Source organism: Chrysemys picta, chromosome 8 (genome assembly GCF_011386835.1).
Source record: "Chrysemys picta bellii isolate R12L10 chromosome 8, ASM1138683v2, whole genome shotgun sequence".
NCBI classification, from domain to species: domain Eukaryota; kingdom Metazoa; phylum Chordata; order Testudines; family Emydidae; genus Chrysemys; species Chrysemys picta.
The window spans coordinates 17,522,374-17,544,249 of NC_088798.1; the positions used below are offsets into that span (position 1 = coordinate 17,522,374).

Consider the following 21,876-nt stretch of genomic DNA (forward strand, 5'->3'; position numbering starts at 1 on the left):
CAGGCATGCCGCCAAACGCAGCCAGACTGCTACCCTTACAGCGACCGGCAGGCTGGCCCCCGCAGCTTGCCGCCCCAGGCACGCGCTTGCTGCGCTGGTGCCTGGAGCCGCCCCTGCAGGCAGTGGTACTGCAACCTGCTCTGCTTCAGGATGGGAGCAGCTTTCAAATCCACCGAGGGCTCCCCCCATCAACAGAGGCAGCTGTAGACATGCACTGAACCAGCACCTTCCCAATCGGAGCTACCTGCTCTGGGGGCTGCACAGACCCCTGCTGGCCACCCAGCAGAGGGTAGGTTGTGACTGCTCTGTACGGATGCTACAACCAGCCCTTTGACAAAGTTCACACCGCAGGACCCCGAGTCACAAGTGAACATAACTTTAGGCTGAAAGTACTGTTAGGAGTTTTTTCTGAATAAGCTGTGCAGGAAGTTGCTCCTTTTAGCCTAAAACGATATTCTAGGGACCGCACCGTATTGGCTGTGACAGCCCCTCTAAATTTTATTTATTTAGATGAGTTTACAAAGCAATTAAGACATTTGGGCAGATTTCTTCCCACACGATGTATCATTCAGGGCTTTTTTTTCTCTTCTCTTCTGGGCAGATACATGTTTTCCAGCTCCACAGGCATATTTTCTTTCTGTCCAGCTTCTTAGAATCCATTTAAACATGTCTGTTGAAATCCTCCATCATGCAATATTTTAACAAGATATCCTAAATATGGTCTACTTAAAGACTGTAAATATTGCCTGACATGCTTGATACAATGTTCTTTTCTTGCATCAGTGCTTCATCAGCTGGAGTTCCTCTTGGAAACCATTCCTAGCTGGACAAAAATAAGAGCATGAAATCAAAACAAAAACTAGTGTCAATTTCATTTAAAGGAAAAAGCCTGATCTCTAGCTATCTAGTTTCTTATATTGGTGAATATTATAGAAAGCATTTGTGAACCTCCTGATCAATTGGGCTGTGCACCTCAGGACTATGTAGGAACTGGACAGGACAAAATCCTCCCCACAGCATGAGGGAAACTGCCGAACAACCAACATTGTACCATAGATCTTCAATAGCATTCATGGACCACCATGTTGCCCCCTTCCCAAGTGTTCCTGCTGGTGGATCTGCACAGGCATGGACCCACTGATCACACCCTAAATCCCTCTCCCCAGCCCATTAAAGAGATTGCTGCAGGACTGAACTCCACAGCATGCTGCCTTCCTTCAGCTCTCTGTTCCTGTGCAGCCTCACTGCATGTTGCCCATCCCTACACTGGTTCTGCTGTCTTTGTAGCTCCCAATAGCTGGAAGGATTTGCTGCTAGGGGATTGCAACTCGTAGGGGTTTATATTCAAACAGAATCCCAGAGGTGCATGTCTCTTTTATATAGGCTATATGTGCCGCTAATAAATAAAGTCAATAATCATAATTCATTACTGTTATACACACGGACCAGTGTTGTCTCATTGTTTCCTTCCCCATCTGGCTGTATCAATCTGTGGTCTCTTGTACTTAGATTGTAAGGTTTTGGGGACAGCAGGAGTGTCTTGTTGTTCTGTGTTTATACAGCACCTAACACAATGGGATCCTGGCACTGACTAGGGCTACTAGATGCTACAATACTAAATAATAATACTTTCTAAGGTCTCCATCCATTTAAGGCCTTGCAACACACACACAAAGAAAATGCAATTACAAGTCAAACGTTTAATAAAGGCAGACCTACCCAAACCATAGAACCAGACCTGGTAAAGAACAGTAAATAAACAACCCCACAAACCATGATACATTTAAATGGAAACAACACGCAATGAACACCTTTAGACTCACTCAGCAGGACACCAGAGTAGTGGTTAGGCCTATACTAAAACAGCAGAGCATTCCACACTTGCAGGATCTTGGGGTAGAAGTTACATCCTCTTGGACTGAGACTGCACCTTAGGTTGAATGGCAGCTCTGGCTCCAGCCCCAGTGCTATCAAGTGCCATAACGGGATGTAGGGTAACAGATGGCCTGATTTGAAATGTCATCCCTTAATCATTTTTGACAAACCAAAATAAACTTGCTACCCACCTTCCCAGGCATTATTTGCAGAGATGAAACGTGCCCTACCCACATGAGTTACAAAAACTCTCATTGAGGTCTTTACATCAGTCATGTTGTGGCAAACCTCTTGATTTTTTTCAAAGGCGCTTTTGAAATAAGTACTCCTGTTCTTTTTGCGGATACAGACTAACACGGCTGCTACTCTGAAATTTGAAATAAATAATACTTCAAATGATTCATGGGAAGGCATTAAGAGACTTTAACAGAGTTGGGTGTAGCATAACACACACAGTCTTATTTAAACTCACAAAAGCAAGGAAATGTGTAACTAAGGCAAATAACCTGTGCCTTCTGCCAACTTGTTCTGTTGTGCCCAGCTTCTGTACCACACAGCATATAGAAGGGATTATTATGTAGCATATAGTATATATCGTTCAGGCTCTTTGAATTAGAGCTGGTTGGAAAATGCTGACTGAAGAGGTTCTGCTGAAAATTTTGACTTTTCGTCAAAAAAAAATTGGCTTAAAAAAAAGGTTTTGTTTTTGAGGTTTTCTGTTCTTTGACAGAAATTCAAAGTTTTCTATAGAAAGTAGATACTTTTCACACAAAAAATTGTTTGGTCAAATAACTAATCCTGTGCGTCTATGAAAAACCCAATTTCCAGTTGAAAAAAACAGTTTAGACAGAAGCCCGCCATGCAGTGCATAAGCATGGAGTATCAGAATGGATTTTCAGCCATTCTGTTTTGTGCTATTAAATCAGAACCCTAAAGCTTTTGCTGTTTGAATTGTCTTTGTTTCTACAGGAAAAAAAAGTTCCCATAAAAAACATTTTGAAAACTCTCCAGATAGACAGCTACCTAGTTTACCACAGAAATAAGTGGCTGGGGTGTTTTAAAAATAGAGATTATGGACCTGATTAGATAAATATCTAATATGGAGCTTAACCTGCCCTATGCATATTGAGTGAAATTCAGGGGGCCCATAAAAAGGCATAAAAAGGCATATGAACCACTTAAGTCCCACCGAGGTCCTATTTTGAGGACTTTGGTGATTCACAGACCTTGTGTTGGCCTGCACAGGGGAAAATGTCCCAAATTAGGAATTAATAATATTCATTGTGAGGGGGAACAATATTGTCAGAGTAATTCTATTTACTGTAGTAACATTTCAACACTTGACTTTCTCTATTTAATAAAGGGAATCAAGGATATTATCCACATGGCAGAATAACAGCCTACAAAACCGTATCCTGAAAGACAAACAAAGTCTGTTTTGGGCCCAGGAAAACAAGAGTAGAAAGAGTAGAGCTGACTTCACTGGAGGTTTTGCCTGTGTCAGGATTTCAGGCTCTGGCCCTGACTACTGATTTTAAAAAAGCCCTGAGCCAGATCATGGTCTGCTATGAAAAAGCCCATGGGAGGGGAGAAATTACAGAGCAATATCTATGAATTGACAGTCAATGAGTTTTTGTAGCTTCATCCTGCTGGGTAGAAGGTTAGGTAGATCCCTAGAGGAGTCAGTGTTTTTATTCTGGCTGCATAGATATCCCAGCTTCCATAGAGAAATCCCAGCCATTTGCAAAAGGCTGGGGTGTCCTCTGGATGGAGGGGCCAGTGCTTCTGGCCTTCTCATGACCTTACTCTGCTTTGACAGTCTGGTTCCCTGAGGAGACAAGCCACCATCGCTTCCTCTCCCACCCTTGTACCTCACCTCCCTTTTTCATGAAGAAGGTGAGGACTTGATCTGGTGTTAGCTTTAATGGAAATTTTCCTGGGGGTTTGCCAAGGTACAGTACCTCATAGAGCCACTATCCCCAGCCACGCTCACTCAGTCCATCAACAACTTGAGCCACAATCTGGTGGTATTCCTACAGGGCCTTATGGTTTACATTTACACAGATAACGCACAGTAATGGAGGATAGGTCCATCAATGGCTATTACCCAAGATGGGCAGGGATAGTGCCCCTAACCTCTGTTTGCCAGAAGCTGAGAATGGGCAATAGGGGATGGATAACTTGATGTTTACCAGTTCTCTTCATTCCCTCTGAAGCACTGGCATTGGCCAGTCGGAAGACCGGGTACTGGGCTAGATGGACCTTTGGTCTGACTCAGTATGGCCGTTCTTATGTCAGATAGAGGAGGATTACACTACATGGGGTTCCTCCTCTTCAGTAGTTTAAGGTCTATCGAAAGGGATTTCTGTTCCTTTCCTCCCTTCTCCTCTAGAGCCCATTCAACCACCCGCATCCCTTCAGCACATGGAGAAATCCCAGAGCTTAGAAGGGGAATGATTAAGTGAATGTGCCTCTCCACTGGCACCAACTCTTCCTTACCCAGTCATACACCTCTTCTCCCAACCCCAAAATCCTCCAATGAGGGAGGACACACATAGGGGCTTCCTTTGAGTGCTGGGGCAGTGGACATATCACATTGGCTCAACTCCCTACCCCAACCCCTGATACAATATGGAGCAAAAACGCCCCTTTCCCATTCCTTTCATTTCCTTTGTGAGCAAAAAAGATGAAGAGGATGATCTGGCTTTTGTGAAGACTACAGGATTGAACTCTATGATTTGTTCCTATGTATTTGATTAGTTATGCCTTACCATATAGAGGCTTCCTGCTAGAATACACATTGGATAGAGTCTGTTTAGAAGAGGAGCTGTTTCCATTTGCTATTGATATTCCAGTCTGCTTTTATATAAAATATAAAAATGAGAAAATGCACATCCTTTTTGGAGCAGCTGTTAGAGGATGACTAGGATATCTAGCAACTGCAGAGAGAGCACTTGAGAGATTTACTTTTAAGTCACTGTTTACATAAGACACTTTTGTACCTGCTGTGATCTGTTGCATATTAACTTATCATATAGGGTGCTTGCTAGCCAAAATGCTTATGAAAATCTGTGGAATAAATTCACAGCACGTGTGTAGTAACTTGTCCATGTGTGGGTCTGAATGTCTGCCACATGTGCATGTCTTTTCAAGGCAAACAAAACGAAGCTGCTCTCTTAGCCACTCCATGTTGGAGTGAATGGGATTTTCACTTGCCACCAGGTCCAAATTGTCTAAACTAACTATGCATTTTTCTTCAAAGACAAAGCATCTAAGAAGACACTTCTGTGGGAAAAGAGGCCCTGGCTTTCCTAAAGAGAGGATTCCACTGAGGAGGGTTGAGGAATCCCTGTAGGATCTTTTCTTACCCTTTGTAACACCACAAGCACCATAAGATTTCAGTTCAAATAGAAAAAGGGAAATAGCCACATGGCACCAATTAGATGGGTGATTTCTTTAGGGGTGAAACAGGTGGGTGGGTTTGATTAGAGCTGAGCAGATAATTTGTAACAAATAATTGATTTGATGAACTTTGCCTCTCTGTCCATCCACAAACATTACTTGATGGTATTTTTCATGAATTTGACTCTATTAATTGCTAGTTGATACTTTATATAGAACATCTGAGCTGTGTTCTTAGTTGTAATTGATCACATAGTATTCCTGTTCCCTAATTGGATGAGCAGGTTTCCAGTATAAATACTAGTGAAGTGCTCATTTACTATTCATTAGACTGGGGCATGTAGATTTAAAATTAGCTTTTCACAAGTAGTCCTTCTTGCTAGTATAATTCAGTTGTATGAACATCCATAGGCAGTGACCACAAAAAGGGAACTAGTATAAAGAGCCCGAGCAAATAGATAGTTGAAGTCAAATTAATATTTTGGGAGGGTTATTAAATTAAATTAATATATTTATATAACATTTTATTTATTTGTCTGTCAGTTTTACATAAATTACCCATTTTAGACTTGGTGTTTATATTCCCTTTAAATCATGCATGGAGACGATCCCCAAGGAGGAGAATAAAACACACTGGTTCAGTGTCTAACCATGTAAAATCATGCAGCATCAACACATTATTAAAGGGACACTTTAAAATAAATCAAACTACTGTCTGAAAATGTTTTACCCATTATTGTTATAATAAAATCACAGTAATTTAAAGAAATTGGAGATTATATGTGTTTCCAGTGTGCTGATTTTGTGCATGTGACCGCACTTTGATAGGCGGTTAGGCCCTGATCTTGCAATCAATTAGGCCAGGGAGTAACTATGCAGGTGAGTAGCACTGTTGACTTCAGTAAGACTGTTCATAAAGTAATCTGTAGTTTTGCAGGCTTGGCTGCTTAGTTAGTCAGTTTCCCTTTTGGTGTGTGTGTGTAGACCTTTCACAGGCTAACAAGGGAAATTAAAAATTGAAGCATGATAAGGTGACTACAAATCCACAAAAATTGCCCAGGATGGAATCAGAGGCAGTCCTAAGTACCAGAAACTACTTGTAAGCACTTTTTAGAAATGGACTAGATTTCAAGTGGACAGTGCTTTATATGGTGTATTGAGTCATGAGTTTGTCAAAGCGACACTAAAAGGTGTCCCTTGTGCTAAAGAACCATAAGATGGTTTGCCTTATGTGTTTGCCTCTGGACTCACAGGTTTGTTTGTTTTTCAAGGAGATAACTTGTGTTTACTCGATCCGCATCATAAAACAGAAGGTGGTTTCAGAGACTGGTCCTGGGAGAGGGGGCAGCAGTTCCCTTCCTTCCAGGAGAATTGTATTAGTAGGGCGCTGCTTCCCAGTAGAGTATTCACTGACATCAGCTGGTCTTTAGAGTCTCCCCTCCTGTGTCCGAGAGGGAAAGAGGCTTACGTCATATAAAGGCCAGTGGGACACTCACCCAGCCGATCTGCCCCAGCACCATGAAGCTGGCAGGAGGTTTCTGTTTACAGCAGATCAGATCCGAATAAACAGCTCCCCTTAAGGATGGTGTCCTTGATTCTGCTGAGACTTCCTTCTTGGATCGCATTTACCCCGCAGTTCGGAGTGGGCTTTTTTTCACATACAGAAGACAAAAGGCCAGCGTCTCTTCTAAGCAAAGACTCGCGTGTCACTTCGTAAAGAATCAAATACATGCGAGACAGGCTCCCCTGTTACACCGCTCGCTTAGTCATCCCCTTGAGTCTATCCCACCTGATTCGATCTAATGGGCCAAACTGAGCCCTGTTGAAAGGCAGCACAGCTGTATCAGGGATGAATTTGACTCCGTGTATCTAAACTTTCCCACAGTGTCCTGTAGCTTCTCTCAAAGGGACTCGGCACCCTCAGTCTTAGGAGCCGTTTAAAGGGAGAGAATCCCCCTTATTGTCTCAAGATCAGGGGAGTTTTCCAAGTCGCCGTCCAAGCGTCAGTTTGATCACTGAGAGCTCCCTGCGTTTTGGCCGAGAACAGCTGAAGTTGTGGATTAGTAAAAGACAAACCTGCCCGGAAATTCATCTCGCGATTATGGTTGACACCAGGCTCATCCTAAGCGGGGTCTGAAAGCAAAACTCAGCACTAGGCGTTTCCTTGGATAAACAAGATTCGCTGGTTATTTTAGTCAAGAATTTTAAGCCTATCAAAACTTCTGAGGACGCCAGTTCGGTTCTCCAGTTCGGTAGCTGAGATATTAGGAATAACGGATTTCCCTTTGGGAGCCCTTTTCTCTCCCACTTTAGTGGAGTGTTTTAGGAGAAATACCTCATCAGAAGCTTTTGCCTGGCATTAGGAATAGCGACCTTGGCAGGTCCTTACAACACGGACGGTCATGTACAGTGTGTGTGTCTGTCTATATATGATATACTCATGCTGTACTGTATGTGCCGTTCACAATATAACCTGCATACATAAGAATGAAATTTGTATGAGATATAAATATACTTGTTTAAATGGTATTCTCAAGCTTGTATATGGGAGGCATTTTTGCACATTTAGATCCAGAGCAAAGAGGAATTGTAAAATAAAATACTTTGAAAAATATGCACAACTGTACTTTCACAATAGCCTTAGTAAATATCCAGATTTTATTGAAACTGGCTGCATTTTCGATAGGATACCCATTTTTGATATTTTTTTTTAGAGAGAGAGAGAGAGAGAAAAATATATATTTTTCCTTAGCTGAAGCATATTAAATAATGGCTTAAATACGAATGTGTGTCTGATTATATATTTCAGGTGGAGTTTCGTGAGTCAGACCCATCAAGTCAATGTTAATCTTGAGTGTATAATACTCTCCAGAATCCTACGGGAAGTTCTGAGGATAGATGTCACTGGGAAATGTAACATTAAAAGTATATAAATAGCCCTATGTGATATGTGCCGCCGCTAATCTCGTTTTATCCACCTGATGCGATCTTTAAGCGAGTGTCTACAGTGAGATTTGCAAATCCACCTTTAAATCTCTGCTTGAATGATTGCAGGGGGATGATAAATGTTTCTAGGACAGAGGCCCGATCCTGCATTTCCCAACCGTTTAACCGATGGTTAAAGCAACACGGAGCAAAGGGGAGTTTTTAAAGTTACTGCCAGGGAGGCAAGAGAGAGGATCCGATACCTCTTCCAGCTTCATTCCGTACACCTGTGATCTGCTCGAAAACAGGCGAGGATCTCACCAGTTACTGTAGCAGCGATTTTCTTGCAATTAAAACAATGGGGCTGCTGACTGATGCTCTGGGAGCATTGACCACTACGGGTGGGGAGATGCTTTCCCATTAACTTCCAAATTCTGCTGGGAGTAACTTGTCACCTCGTAAGAGGGCGATTAGCGTGTGCCCCAGTATATCGGAGCGCTCCTGGGGAGGGGGAGGTTTATCGGATTCCTATCGGGTTCGAACTTGGAGTTCACTAAAAGTGAATTTAGCCTAAATAATGAATCGATCTAAATTTAAACAGAGGAATGGAATTGCTCTAAAAATAAATTAGCAGCTGCCTTCTCCGCATCCTCCTCCTATGGTGAAGAACAGGGGGGTGGGGGCTGAAAGTATCTCCGCACAAGTTTAATAAATAAGCGGCCGCTGCTGACCCTGCAAAGAAAAGATAAACACACCCTCCTGTCGGGCAGGGCCGGGCACTCGAGTGTGTGCCCACCCCAAGATGATCTGTCAGAGAGTAGATCAGGAGGCACCAGGCGGAGGGGATCTTGTGCCATCCAGCTTGGACTCCGCTGACAAACTGAGCTTTACTGGGGCTGGGAAATCCGGAGCCTCTGAAAGTGACAACCCCTTGGCACTGCGCGGGGCTTTGTTTTCTCTGTAAATGCCCGGTAAGGGCAACCACTGATAGATGAGTGGATGGTCCAGGACTGTCTTCTGAGAGGCCAGGGGAGGCATTGGTGTCTGTCCAGGTTTCCCCTGCTCCCCTTCCCGCCCCACCCCCTTAGAAAAGGCACCTCGCTGTTAGCCAGATTTATATACAGTGTGGCCGTCCGGTTGGGTGCTTGTCTTCACTGTTTTTCAATCCGATCCCTTACAGGGGGGCAGATCATCTGTTGCGCGGCTAGGGGTGTTATCACTCCACTCCCCATCCATCCTCCAACCTGAGGAGTATCCGAACTTCCATACAACCCCCCTTCCCCATGTGTGTAGCCAGGGCAGAGTTTTCTGAGGACAGGCAGGACTTTCCCTTTGAACCGACGGGCCCCACACATGCCGATTGGACATATTGCAACTCAAAACATGACCTTTAAAAAAAATGAAAGCGTGGGGCCCACAATAAACAACTGCATCCTTTCGAGAAACTGCAGTGGATGTCCTGCGGCTACCTGGATTGCTGGTGCTGACACGCAATCTTTGGGGGAGCCAGAGACACGTGCCCTTCCTGGCCCCCTTTTGCTACAACTATATGAGGACCAGCGGGTGGGGGAGAGATGGCGGGCACAGCTCACAGACCCGTCCCGCGGGACAGCAGCCCAGCTTCAGGGGGAAGTAGGAGGGGCCGTTAAACCAGTGGATGGGTTTGAACCTAGAGGTAGCTAGAAAGGCGCTAGCGCTGGCAGGGGAGCTGGGAGAATTGGGGGGGGCTGAGAGCCATTGACCCAAACTGTCCACCCAGCATATAACGGAAACCACTTCAAGCCAAGGGGTGCGGCAGCACCCCTACTTCCAGCACCTCTGAGCGTTGGTGCCTGGAAGCGGCCGATGATTAATGCTGTGCAAATGGGATGTGCTGGCCAACCCCAGCCAGCTCCGGGCAGCGGGAGCTCGCCCAGGCTCCTCTACAAGCCCGGGGGTTTGCAGCGTTCTATATTCCTGGCTTGTCTCTTTTATTCTTTTGTGCTCGGGCGTGTTGTCCTGGCCAGCGGTGTGAATGGGGGTTTTGTAAACCGGGACAGATAAAAATGAGCAACATCATATTGTTTGACAGAATGATCCAGGATGATAAAGTGCCTGCTCCGAAGGGGGTGAAAATGGTTGAATTCCTAAAAAACAGACCGAAGCTCGCGCTCTCTGCCTGCAGTAGCCTAGAGGAATCTGCCGAGTGCACCAGACAGGCTCACGTCCAACCCGCTCTTGTTCAATGGGAAAGTCTTTTTATTTAAAAAAAAAAAAAAAAGGCAGTTCCGGCTCGGGACCCCCCTTCTCCTCGTGGCAGATGAGAAGCACAATTTTCGAGAGAAAGGCTCATTTTGATTAAATCTGACATGCTGCTGATAACTCCATGCTAATGTGAAATAATTAACATAATAGCCATAATTAAAAGCACGCTAACAATGCCATAAATTTATCACACAATTTTACTAGCTTTCTGCCCCTAACTGCTCTCTCATCGTTAATTAAACGTGTTGCCTTTTACAGAATGGATGTTTATACATTTCCAATACAAATAAATCCGCAACCGCGTTGGAAACATGACCAATTTTGTTTTACCCGGTGGTCTCCCGGCTTTATGGGCGATTTGTTGCGATTAAAAGATCCTCTGCAAATAGTGTTTTTTAAAAAGGTGCCGATCCATAAAATGGTTTGGAAATCAGCATCTTTCTACAAGCCGGGGGTGGAAAAAGATAGAGAGAGAAGGAAGGGGACACAAGCTACCCACTGTCCGCGGCCATGAGAATGAATTTGGACGTGGGATCCTTATCCCTGCTTTAGGGTGGAGATCTGCCCCCGCCCGTGCTTTCAGTGGCACCTTAAACTACCTCTTCCACCCCGCCCCCCACTTACAGTAACACTGTGAAAATGTTATTTACAAATACTTGCAAAGGGGACAATAAAGGCAGACGTGGATAATAAACATCAGCCCAAGAGCACGGGGCACCGACATCTCAACCAGGGTCAGTTTCATTTCAGTAACAAGACTGTCACCGAGAGCTAAGCAACTAACCTCACCCCCATTTTGGCCACATGATTTTTTTTTTAAGATCGGTTTTGACAGTAGGACTATCCTCCTCCCCCCCCCCACACACACTTATAACAAACCACAATGCTCGTCTAATCCAGGTCAGGTCAACGATTTATATAACTCATTAGTGAAAGTAATAGGCTTAAGGAGATGAAAGAGGACACCTTTGATTCCTCTTTCCTTTAAAACGATTACAGGAAAAGGATCTGCCCCAGCATTGCAATTTCTCCCCACTCCATCCCCAAAAGTCAGCCTCCGGATTTTATTTTTTACTCGCTCTTCACCCAGAATTTTGCTTTGCCTTATTAGAACCAAATTGAGTTGTAATTAATTTCCCCCTCTCTATCATAAATTGTCCAATCTTCGCTTTCCTGGATGCTAGATGTGTCTCTATTTGACTCCATATCGATCTGGACTATGCAGTTTTCTTTTCTCCTGTTGCTAAATCTCTTTGTATATCCCCGCCCCCCCCCCCCCCATTTTTTCCAATCCTTTGCGCGCACGCTACCCTAATCATTTTAGTGCTTTGCTGTGTACATCCCCTGGTTTTAGTCCATGTTAATCCTTTAAATTTTAGTAGATTAGGTGGCTGCGTGCCATCCCTCTCTACCAGATTCATTCTGGGAAAGTTTGCTTATTATTATAAAAGGTTTCTTCCTCCCCCTTCCCCCAATCCTGGCTAAACTCAGGCCTAATGATGGAAGACTTATGGGTTTAATAACGAACTGCAATTAGTCTTACAACAGGATTTACTTCACGCCCAAATATTGTCAGATGGACAGGAGCACAGGTTCCTAAACACTTTCCTATAGCTTTGCCACTTCTACTAGTTCTGCACTTCTTAATCGTTCAGTCCTGCAGGGAATTCTTGCAACACAAATGTTACCGTGCCTCCCCCCCTCCCCCCCATATCATAACAAAATGTTTTCCATAATGCCGGGCAAGATAGAGAGAGACCCATAAACACAAGCGTCCGTGGCAGAATTAAGAGCTGGACTTGCAGTGGTCCAGCTTTGACCCAAAGCATGTCAAAATTGCAAATCACTTCCTTTGCCCCCAGATCTAAATCGATTTTAAAAAGAGGGGAACTGAGAAGTGCAGGATATGAAGGCTCAGGGGAGAAACCTGAAGCACACTAGTCTAAGATCTCCATTTCGAGTCGAAAAGTTTCTGTAAAAGAGATGGGCCCCCTATCAGATGGTAACACTGATTGAACAAGAGATTAGCACAATAGATCTCTAATCGAGGGGAGACGTTTCTTTTCACGCTAAGCACCGTAATTAATGGTATGAATCAATTAATTTGACTTTTATTGTGTCGAAGAAAAGCTCAACAAATGAAACGGTGGGTTTTCAGAGTTGATCTCCCCCCACCACCCCCGGGAGATTTCAGAGAGAGATAGTCTAATATACATACACGCGCACAGAGAATCCTGTTTGTGTCTCTGTATGTTAATGGTAGGACAAATTCAGCTCCCTGCGAGAAGGCTCGGCCAAAGCTCCAGCCGGTTTTTAAAGCACCAGTGGAAGAGCTTTGTTGTCCAGATGGCAAAATATAAATTAGGATCATTTGGAGAAAGCGCAAAGAAGACACAAGACGGCAATCAATAAAGCACAGATACACACACACAAAAATCATCGAGAAAAACATTGGCTTTCAAAGCACCGAGCGACGCTTCTGTGTAGAGAGGGAGAGCTGGGATAGTGCAATGTTGTGGGCTTGCTTTCTTGTCTAAAATCTTCCTGGGCTGTGTGCGAGGGTTTTTCGTTTGTTTGTTTCTTTGTTTGTTTTAATAATGCATAGTGAGAGTCATTCTAACTCTAAAACAACCTTATTTCAGCACAGGAAAGGAAAGATATTTTTCCTCTCTCTCAAAACTTAAAATAATACATATGAGAGTTTGACTTTTTTGGTTAGACACATTATAATGGTATTTTTATCTTTGCATTTTAAGTGTTGTCACTTTTTTTTTAAAAAATACCCATTCGTTAAACTTTTGCTAGGTCAGACCCAGCCATCAGATTTATTTGGATGAAGATCTGTCCTGAAAATTAATGCTCACATTTTATCTCGAACTACTTTCCATTCCTCCCAATATAAAAACAACAGATTTAGCGCAAGTGTTAACGCCAAGTAGCCAGCGCGGATTATTTAAATAGCAATACTGTACTGTATACCTAGAGTATATATTGAAGCAAGTTTGATTAAGATCTTCTCCCCACTGGGTAGGGGATAAATCAATCTATCTGTTGCCAAACGTCTTCTGTAAAATATTTCATCAGAGCTTTACTCATCAATATTTTTATCCCACTAAAACGAGCGCTGTTCTATAGTTGTGATATTCACCTGCTCTTAGTAGGGTAAAGGGAATCTCACATTTTTGTTTGAACCGAATAAACCTTTCAGGCATCGGAAAGCAATTGACATGGTCCCCCCCCCTCCCCTAATTGTTAATAGAAAGGTGGGGAGGGTTATTGATTTCCCTTTGTGGACGGTTATATGTTCTTTTTAGGCAGGGAGGGATCTTAATGGAAGACCAATATGTTAATACAGACATTACCGATCTCTCTGATTTATTTTAAAGGGGGAAGGGGGCGGAGGGAAGAGTTTATGTGCCCTTTCGAACAATAATTGCTCATCGGAAATTGTTTTATCCTTTTGCAGTTTTCTACTTAAATATATTTTTTAAAATCCAAAACACATACGATCGTTCAAACAATACACAGGGATTAAAAAAAAAGGGAAAGAAAAGAAAACCACTGAGCAAACCGTTTCCGACCTACCCAGGTGTTATTGTTCTCAGTTTAAACAGATCCCCTTGGCACAAAAGAAATAGAATTTGTAACCCTACCTCCCCCTCTTTGGAGCCCCCTTTCCTTGGGACAAGGCTTACCTTGCACTCTGGTGAATAGAGTCTTCACATTCACACACTCCCTCATTTCCTACTTTTTCATATGCTAACGCTGGCAATGATTATGTCGTTAACACCTCTGCCAAAAAAAAAAAGGCAGCTAAAGGCTTCTTTATTTATAGTTTCCCTTTGTTATTTTACGTCTTTTTTATTTCTCTCTGCAACTAATCTAATAGATTAATCAATAGCCATTTTCTGATCTTCGGTTTCCAGCTGATGCTGCTGTTGGAAAAAAAAACCCACCGGAAAGTGATTTCAGAGCCAAAAGTTGTTGTTGTTAAGCATTAATATGATGATGCAGCCGTTTAGTGTATATTTGGTCAGAGGCGATGGTGCTCATAAAACATATTGGCAATGCCTACACAGTTCAGGTTCTACTCCTGACCTTTGGCATTTCGCAGGGTGTTTGCATTTAAATAAAAAAACAGCACTAACTTTTTTTTTTAATGCTAAAATCAGAATGGTTGTTCTCTCGCTCTTTTGCCAGTTCATAGAATTCCAGCATTATCATTGTTGAAAAAAGCTCCAGTCATCATGTAATAAAAATGAAATGCTTCTAACCTGTAATCTTAGATAAAGGCAGACTAATGGTTTCACACTGATATAGTCCTATTTTGGAGTCCCTACCTAGCGTGAAGGGAGGCTGTGGGCTGAAGTGATGCTTGTATATGATCATGATAAGTAGAGCCACTGTTGTCTCTTTGTTGACAATTCCATGAAACAACTTGAGTTTTGCATGGCTTAACAGTGGGGCGCCTGACGTCAGGCGGTCACGTGGCCACGCCTCCTAGTATATCTTTAACTGGAAAGTAATCTATCAGCCAGTCTTTAAAAAAGGACTTTCAAAGTGGCAAGTGAGTTCTTATAACACCCTGATTTCCCCCCTCCCTCTCTCTCCGCGTCTAGAAATACCTTTCCCCCTCCCTCCAAAAAGGGGAAAGAGAAACAAGAGAGAGGAAGTGTGTGTGGTGGTGGGGGGAAGCTACTGAGAGGACTGAAGCAAGACACCCTTTAAGAGAAGAGGTGGAAAGGCTGAGTTTAAAGAGATCTAACCTGCAGCAGCAGCTCAGATGAGCAGTAGAGGAGTTTTGATCGGATCCCAGTTGCTTGCTGGGGAAGCCACCAGCCCAGCTGCTAGAGGCGTTTGATCTGATCCCATATGTCTGCTGGGGGAAGCAGGAACCGGCAGAGACGTTTGATCCCAAATACCTGCTTATAGGAACCAGTAAAGGAGTTTGAACTGCTGGGGAAGCCGCCACGCTCAGCAGAAAGGAATCGGCGGAGGAGTTTGACCTGATGCCGGGTACCCTGTTGGAGAAGCCCCTAAGAAGCCCAACACCTCCAAGAGGAGTTTGATCTGATCCCAGATGCCTGGTGGAGAAGGCACCGAGCCCCGCAGACAGGGGACTTTGGTGTGATCCCAGGTACCTGTTGGGGGAAGCCACCAAGAAGCCAGCAGCTGGGGAGGGAGGGGGGTTGAGCTCAGGTGCCAGCTGGAGAAGCCACCAAGCCCAGCTCACCTCTTTCTCCCCCCTTTCCCCTCCCCTCCCGTCACACTTTTTCTCCCCCCCCCAGCCCCCTCCCTTTCCCCTGTGCCCCCCTTCCCCTGAGCGGTGATGACCCTGTCAGGCAGCAGCAGCACCAGCGACATGTCCGGCCAGACCGTCCTGACGGCCGAAGATGTGGATATCGACGTGGTGGGAGAAGGGGACGAAGGGCTGGAGAAGGACAGCGACGGCGAGGCCAGCAGCCCGGCCGGGCTGCACCTGGAGGAGGCGGAGGAGCTGCTGCTCCCCAAGGAGGCGGGGGCAGGAGGGGAGCGCAGCGGCAGCGGCAGCCCGGCGGAGGCCACCCCTAGCGGGGCGGCGGACGGGGGCAAGGGGGCAGGCAGCGGCGGCGGGGTGGGGGAGGACGGCGGCGGGGCCCTGCCGGGACAGAGCAAGCCCAAGAACAGCCTGGTGAAGCCGCCCTACTCCTATATCGCGCTCATCACCATGGCCATCCTGCAGAGCCCGCAGAAGAAGCTGACGCTGAGCGGCATCTGCGAGTTCATCAGCAACCGCTTCCCCTACTACCGGGAGAAGTTCCCGGCCTGGCAGAACAGCATCCGCCACAACCTCTCGCTCAACGACTGCTTCGTCAAGATCCCCCGCGAGCCGGGCAACCCGGGCAAGGGCAACTACTGGACGCTGGACCCCCAGTCCGAGGACATGTTCGACAACGGCAGCTTCCTCCGCCGCAGGAAGCGCTTCAAGCGCCACCAGCAGGAGCACCTGCGCGAGCAGACGGCGCTCATGATGCAGAGCTTCGGCGCCTACAGCCTGGCCAGCCCCTACGGCCGGCCCTACGGGCTGCACCCCGGCGCCTACCCGCACCCGGCCGCCGCCGCCCTGCAGTACCCCTACATCCCGCCCGTGGGGCCCATGCTGCCCCCGGCCGTGCCCCTGCTGCCTTCCAGCGAGCTGAGCCGCAAAGCCTTCAACTCCCAGCTCAGCCCCAGCCTCCAGCTGCAACTCAACAGCCTGAGCGCCGCCAGCTCCCTCATCAAGTCGGAGCCCAGCAGCCGGCCCTCGTTCAGCATCGAGAACATCATCGGGGTGTCGGCCACCAGCTCAGGGAGCAGCGCACAGACTTTCCTCCGGCCCCCGGTCACCGTCCAGTCCGCCCTCATGGCCCACCAGCCGCTGTCTCTCACCCGGACCACAGCAGCCATTGCCCCCATCCTGAGCGTGCCTACAAACATTATCTCGGGACAGTTCCTGCAGCCCGCAGCGTCCGCTGCAGCCGTGCAGGCAAAATGGCCAGCCCAGTAATTAAGAACTGCCCCGGGCTCAGTGCTGATTCTTTGCTTTTTTTATTATTATTATTTTATATCCATCTATCTATAAATAAGAGACTCGAGGGGGGCGGAAACCCCCAACCTCTCTTCCTATCAATCAGAGACAAAACCCCTGGACGCTAACCAAATCAAACTAAAAAACTGCAGTGTACAAGCAAAAAAAAAAAAAAAGCAACCAACCCCCTATACTAAAAAAAAAAAAAAAAAAAAAAAAGCCAAACACACGCACAATCACACAAGGAATGCTTTCTGTACAGGTAAAAAAAAAAAAGAAAAGAAAAGAAAAATCCAACCAACATTTGTACATATTTGTATTAAAAATTATTGACTTTACTTTTGGGGGTTTTATTTTTTTAAAAAGGCAACTAACAGGAGGGATTAGGAGCTTTGAACTTTCACTTTTTTTGAAGGTTCTTACTCTCCAAACAGTTTTATCTGAAAGAACAAAAAATGTATTAAAAAGCGGGGGAAATTTTAAATATTAAACAAACAAAATTTTTGGGGGGAAAAGGACAAAAAACCAGTCATTCTATTATAGAAGTCTGTTTATATATGAATGAATATATGTATTCTAAATGTTATTCCTTCGTGTTGTACACAACTTTGTAAATAAATTTTTAAAATGCTGTTCCTTGTGTTATTTGATAATTATATACTATAAATATATATATAAAGAGAGTCTGATCGGGTGACAATTTAGGTGCATAATGTATAAATGAGAAGATATTTTAAATGATTGAAACTAACTAACCTTTTCTGTAAATATCTAACTTTCCCTTTAATTCAAATAACCTTTCCAGGAGTTGTTGTTAAATAACATGCTAGTTCTGTTAGTTATTGTTTCTATAGATCTTGACTAATTTAAGATCCCAGATTTGTTTAGTGCCTGGCATAATAAAACAGACGATTAGTGCAGATAACTTCCGTTTATTCAGTCTAAATTATCAGCGCAATTGCGCGGTGAGCAGGAAAGCAATCCAGTTGCAATACAGAAAGGTTTGCCATGGCAAAATCTAATTTTAAATCAACAGTATAAAAATAAAACATTATCGCAATTAGATTATGTCTGAGACGCATTAACGCTTTAGAACGTGAGATAATATTTCCCCAAACCGCATTATTTTTTCTACTATGACTATGTGTATATAAACAGTCAGTTAAAGTAGCACAAAATTCATAATACCTATCATTATTCTGAGTATACTTTGTATGTGCATTGCTTTACAATTTTAAAAATGCAGTATTAAATTAAACCTTATGGCAATCAAAAGATTGTTACTAATTTATTTTGCGGTAGAATTAATATGTGTGCTCAACCAATCTAGTTGTATGAATCTTTCATTATTAATATAAGGCAAATATTATATTATTAAACAGCTGAACCTATATTTGAAAGAAAAAGAAATAACCTTTATCATATGAGAATTTTAAAATATATTTGCGATCATTTTATGTTATCGACTCCTAATAACTAAGTTTGGAGAACAGTTGCAAATATATACTATATATATATATTTGGGGCAAATTAAAGTGACTACGAGCTATGCCGAAAATAATTCGCTATAAAGTCTGATAGAATTAAAAACACATTTGTTTTCAGCCTGAAAAAAAAAGAAGCGAAACAGTAAGAAAAGTATTCATTCATGTGCATTGAAAATATTTTATTATTCTATTCAAAAACGTGTCAGTTTCACCTCAGGTATTGGAAATAAAATGTCAGTGTTCATATTCCACATAGACAAGAATCTCCTCTTGTTAGTAAAATGTAGTGCATAAAATGCATGTTCAATTAATCAGCTATATTAAGACGTTAACGACTTATTACTACAGCACTGATTTTGTTGCTTATTTCAAGTATAGGATCTGATAGGATCTGCTGTAAGAATGTGTCCTTGCCTTATACACAATTTGTTTTCTTGGTAAACACTAAATATTATTGCATCCTAAGTAAACATTTATACCTCGGGATACATATACTAAAATAAAACAAGCTGCCTGGTGACTGGATAGTTTGAACTTTATAAATAAGGACCTGATAATCATCTGACACGGAAAGGAAAAACAGTCACCTTAACCAAGAAGAGATTATATATCAGAGGCTCTTCATGCAGGTCCCTACATGGGCACTCCTCTAATCTCTTTTTAAAAGGAAAACTAAACAGATCTAAATTTGTTTGTGTGCTGCGGCTATAAAAGTAACAAGTTGTTTCACAGTTGTGTCTAGCTAATCGGTTTTACACAAACAGCAAATGGTGCATGATTTGTGCAACACACGCAGAGGTTATTTCTATATTTAGCTGATACCCCTGGGAAAAGAGAAAGGAGGCTCTTCTTGAATTCACTTTTAGGCTCAAGAAGCTGCTGATCCCGTGCTTCTAACTGACATTGGATAACAGGGGGCTCATTCCATTCCTGATCCTTTGTTACTTATAAAATTACTCCCTCATATTTCCGTACATAGCAATAATACCTCCCGGCCCTGCATGTGTGTTCAGAACAAGCAGCAGCCTTTAAACTGGAAGGCCTTTTCGTACTATTTATTAGGCAGCCGGGGGTGGGAAGAAGGCAAAATAGCCGGCAACTTTCTTCCCAACTAGTTTCCTTTTGACACGGAGATTGGAGACATTTCTCTTTCTTTTCTTTCCCCCATGATCTGCATAACAGCCCAGCAGAACTCTAGCAGTAGTGAGGGGGGATCGGGAGAAAGGTCGTTTCTCTAACGCTGCTGAATAGTTCTCTTTAGATTCCAGAGATCAGCTACTTCTTTGAGAGAGAAACGTAAATATGACAGTGTAAACGTTTTAGTCGCAGCAGGAAAATGTGCAAATCGAATTCGAAAAACAAACATGGCAGAGGGAAGCCCAAGTATATTCCCCACTGCTTGGAACATTACAATAATTTAAATTAATAGGTTATAAAATAATACGGAGTTGATCAATTGTTCTCCTAGGTTCTTTATTAAATTAAGAGTGGATTCATTTTAATCGCATTTGGTTTGCTGGTAATGATGGGATACGTTATGTAATTATTACGTGGAATTTTTTTCGAAGGGTTTATTATAGCGTCTTTGTCTCTCGGCCCCCATGATCCGCTACACACACCGCTGACTCAGACCTAGGATTTGCCATTCTAGCTTCTGCTATTGCCGCCTCTGCAAAGCAAACGCCAAATGTCCTGTTGTCTTGTACTCTATTACACAGGCAAGAGGCACAAGGATATTGCAGGGCAAAGAGCCCATCACCTAAAAGTAGGACGGGAAGAGAAATCATTAATTTAAACAGAAAGGAATTGGGGAGCAAAATGAACCCAGAGGCCGCAGGTGAAATCTCACTTTGGGGCTCCCAGAGGGACTCAGAATTGTAATAGCGGAGTGGAACCTGTAGGGGGCGTTAGGTATATAACGAATTTCCCAGATGTCTGGAGCAGCTCCTGACCTCCGCGGTCTATAAAGCGGCTTCTCTAGACTTCTTCCCCCACACTCCCCAGGCATATACAGAGGGACTCCTCGGGGAAAGGATTGCGAGAGGCACACTCCAGTATTGTAACTTGGGAATGGAACAGATTTCTATAGAGGTCTGGAGGAGGTAAACAGATTAACGCGGATGATGAGAAACAGACGACTTTGAAGTGAGGTGTGGAGAAAAGGGAGATCCTTTATTTTTATAGTCCCGTGAATAGCCATAATATTTTGGGAAGATCCACAAATAACACAGACAGACAGGTCCACACATCACTGAATTCAGCAGTTATGTTTTTTTCGTGTATTGTATTTCCAAAAGACACTTTCTGATCCTGCTCCTTCCCAAGTCAACGGGAACATTACCATTAACTCGGATACCAGCAGGATCGGGCCCTTCCTTTGTATATTTGTCGGTTCGTGTGGCTTGAACGGAAAGAAAATTTCTGGGCACTGATGCAGCTGGATGCCAAAGAAATATATAGAGTTCCTTTATTAAACAGGGTTTAAAAGAATCCCACGTAGAACAGATCGTTAGGAAGAGAGACGAAACATTCCTAACCCATTGCCATAGATTTTATTCAAGATGTCCAGCAAAAACAAAATATTCGATTGCTGAGTCAAAAAGCAATTTGAAACGTGGGGAATCTCCTATGACTTTTACATTGATGGAAGTCCTGACACCGCTATAAACCCCATCTCCCTGACCCCTGCACATAACTATCCCAGCAGAGTAGCGAAGTTTCCACAATGGGAAAACCACTCAACTCAACCAAGCAACGAAAGTCTTATTTGCTGGGGTTCCTCCCCCGCCCCCATTTCCACAAACCCTCCGACACATATGGCAAAACTTGACACGGTTGGTGACAGATGCCTGTTAGTGTAAGACATGTTATGCTGGCCTCTGGGGTGTATTAAAAGTAACCAGATCCTAAACACTGGGAAAATGACCATGCTCTGCAGTTGGTGTAGTTATCCAGAGCCAATTTTTTTTCCACTTTGGTTATTTATTAAAAATGCAGCAACATTCTTCATTCACCACAGAGGAGGTTTAGTAGACTATACAAGCAATAATACTTTAATAATACTACTAATAATATTTGAAATCGTTTACATCGTTGGAAATGGGGAACACACCGACGGTCTAATTAACACCCAGTTTCCCTCAGTTGCTGTAAATCGGTATAGCGCTGCGATTGACACCGGCTGAAGATCTGGCCCTTACTTTTACAGCCGGTTTTATTTTGAAAGAAAAATCATCGGACACTCTTTTGAGTTCTTGCACTAAAGCGGAAATGCTAGCTGCAGACCCAAGCGCTGTATTCCTCTCTCGATCCGCTCTCCACGCATCGCAGTTACATAATAATTGATCTGTCACTGGGCATAACGGCAGAGGCGAGAATCCCAGCGCTAGGGTCATT

The 21,876-nt window shown here is 43.8% G+C and overlaps 1 protein-coding gene across 1 annotated transcript; it reads left to right on the forward strand.

Annotated features, from left to right (window-relative positions):
- The first annotated feature begins 14,961 nt into the window (after positions 1-14,961).
- Positions 14,962-17,624, forward strand: FOXD3 (forkhead box D3). Its single transcript, XM_024104874.3, has one exon. It carries the CDS (start codon positions 15,776-15,778, stop codon positions 16,970-16,972), a length of 1,197 nt encoding a protein of 398 aa, XP_023960642.3. The 5' UTR covers positions 14,962-15,775; the 3' UTR covers positions 16,973-17,624.
- Positions 17,625-21,876: the final 4,252 nt, after the last annotated feature.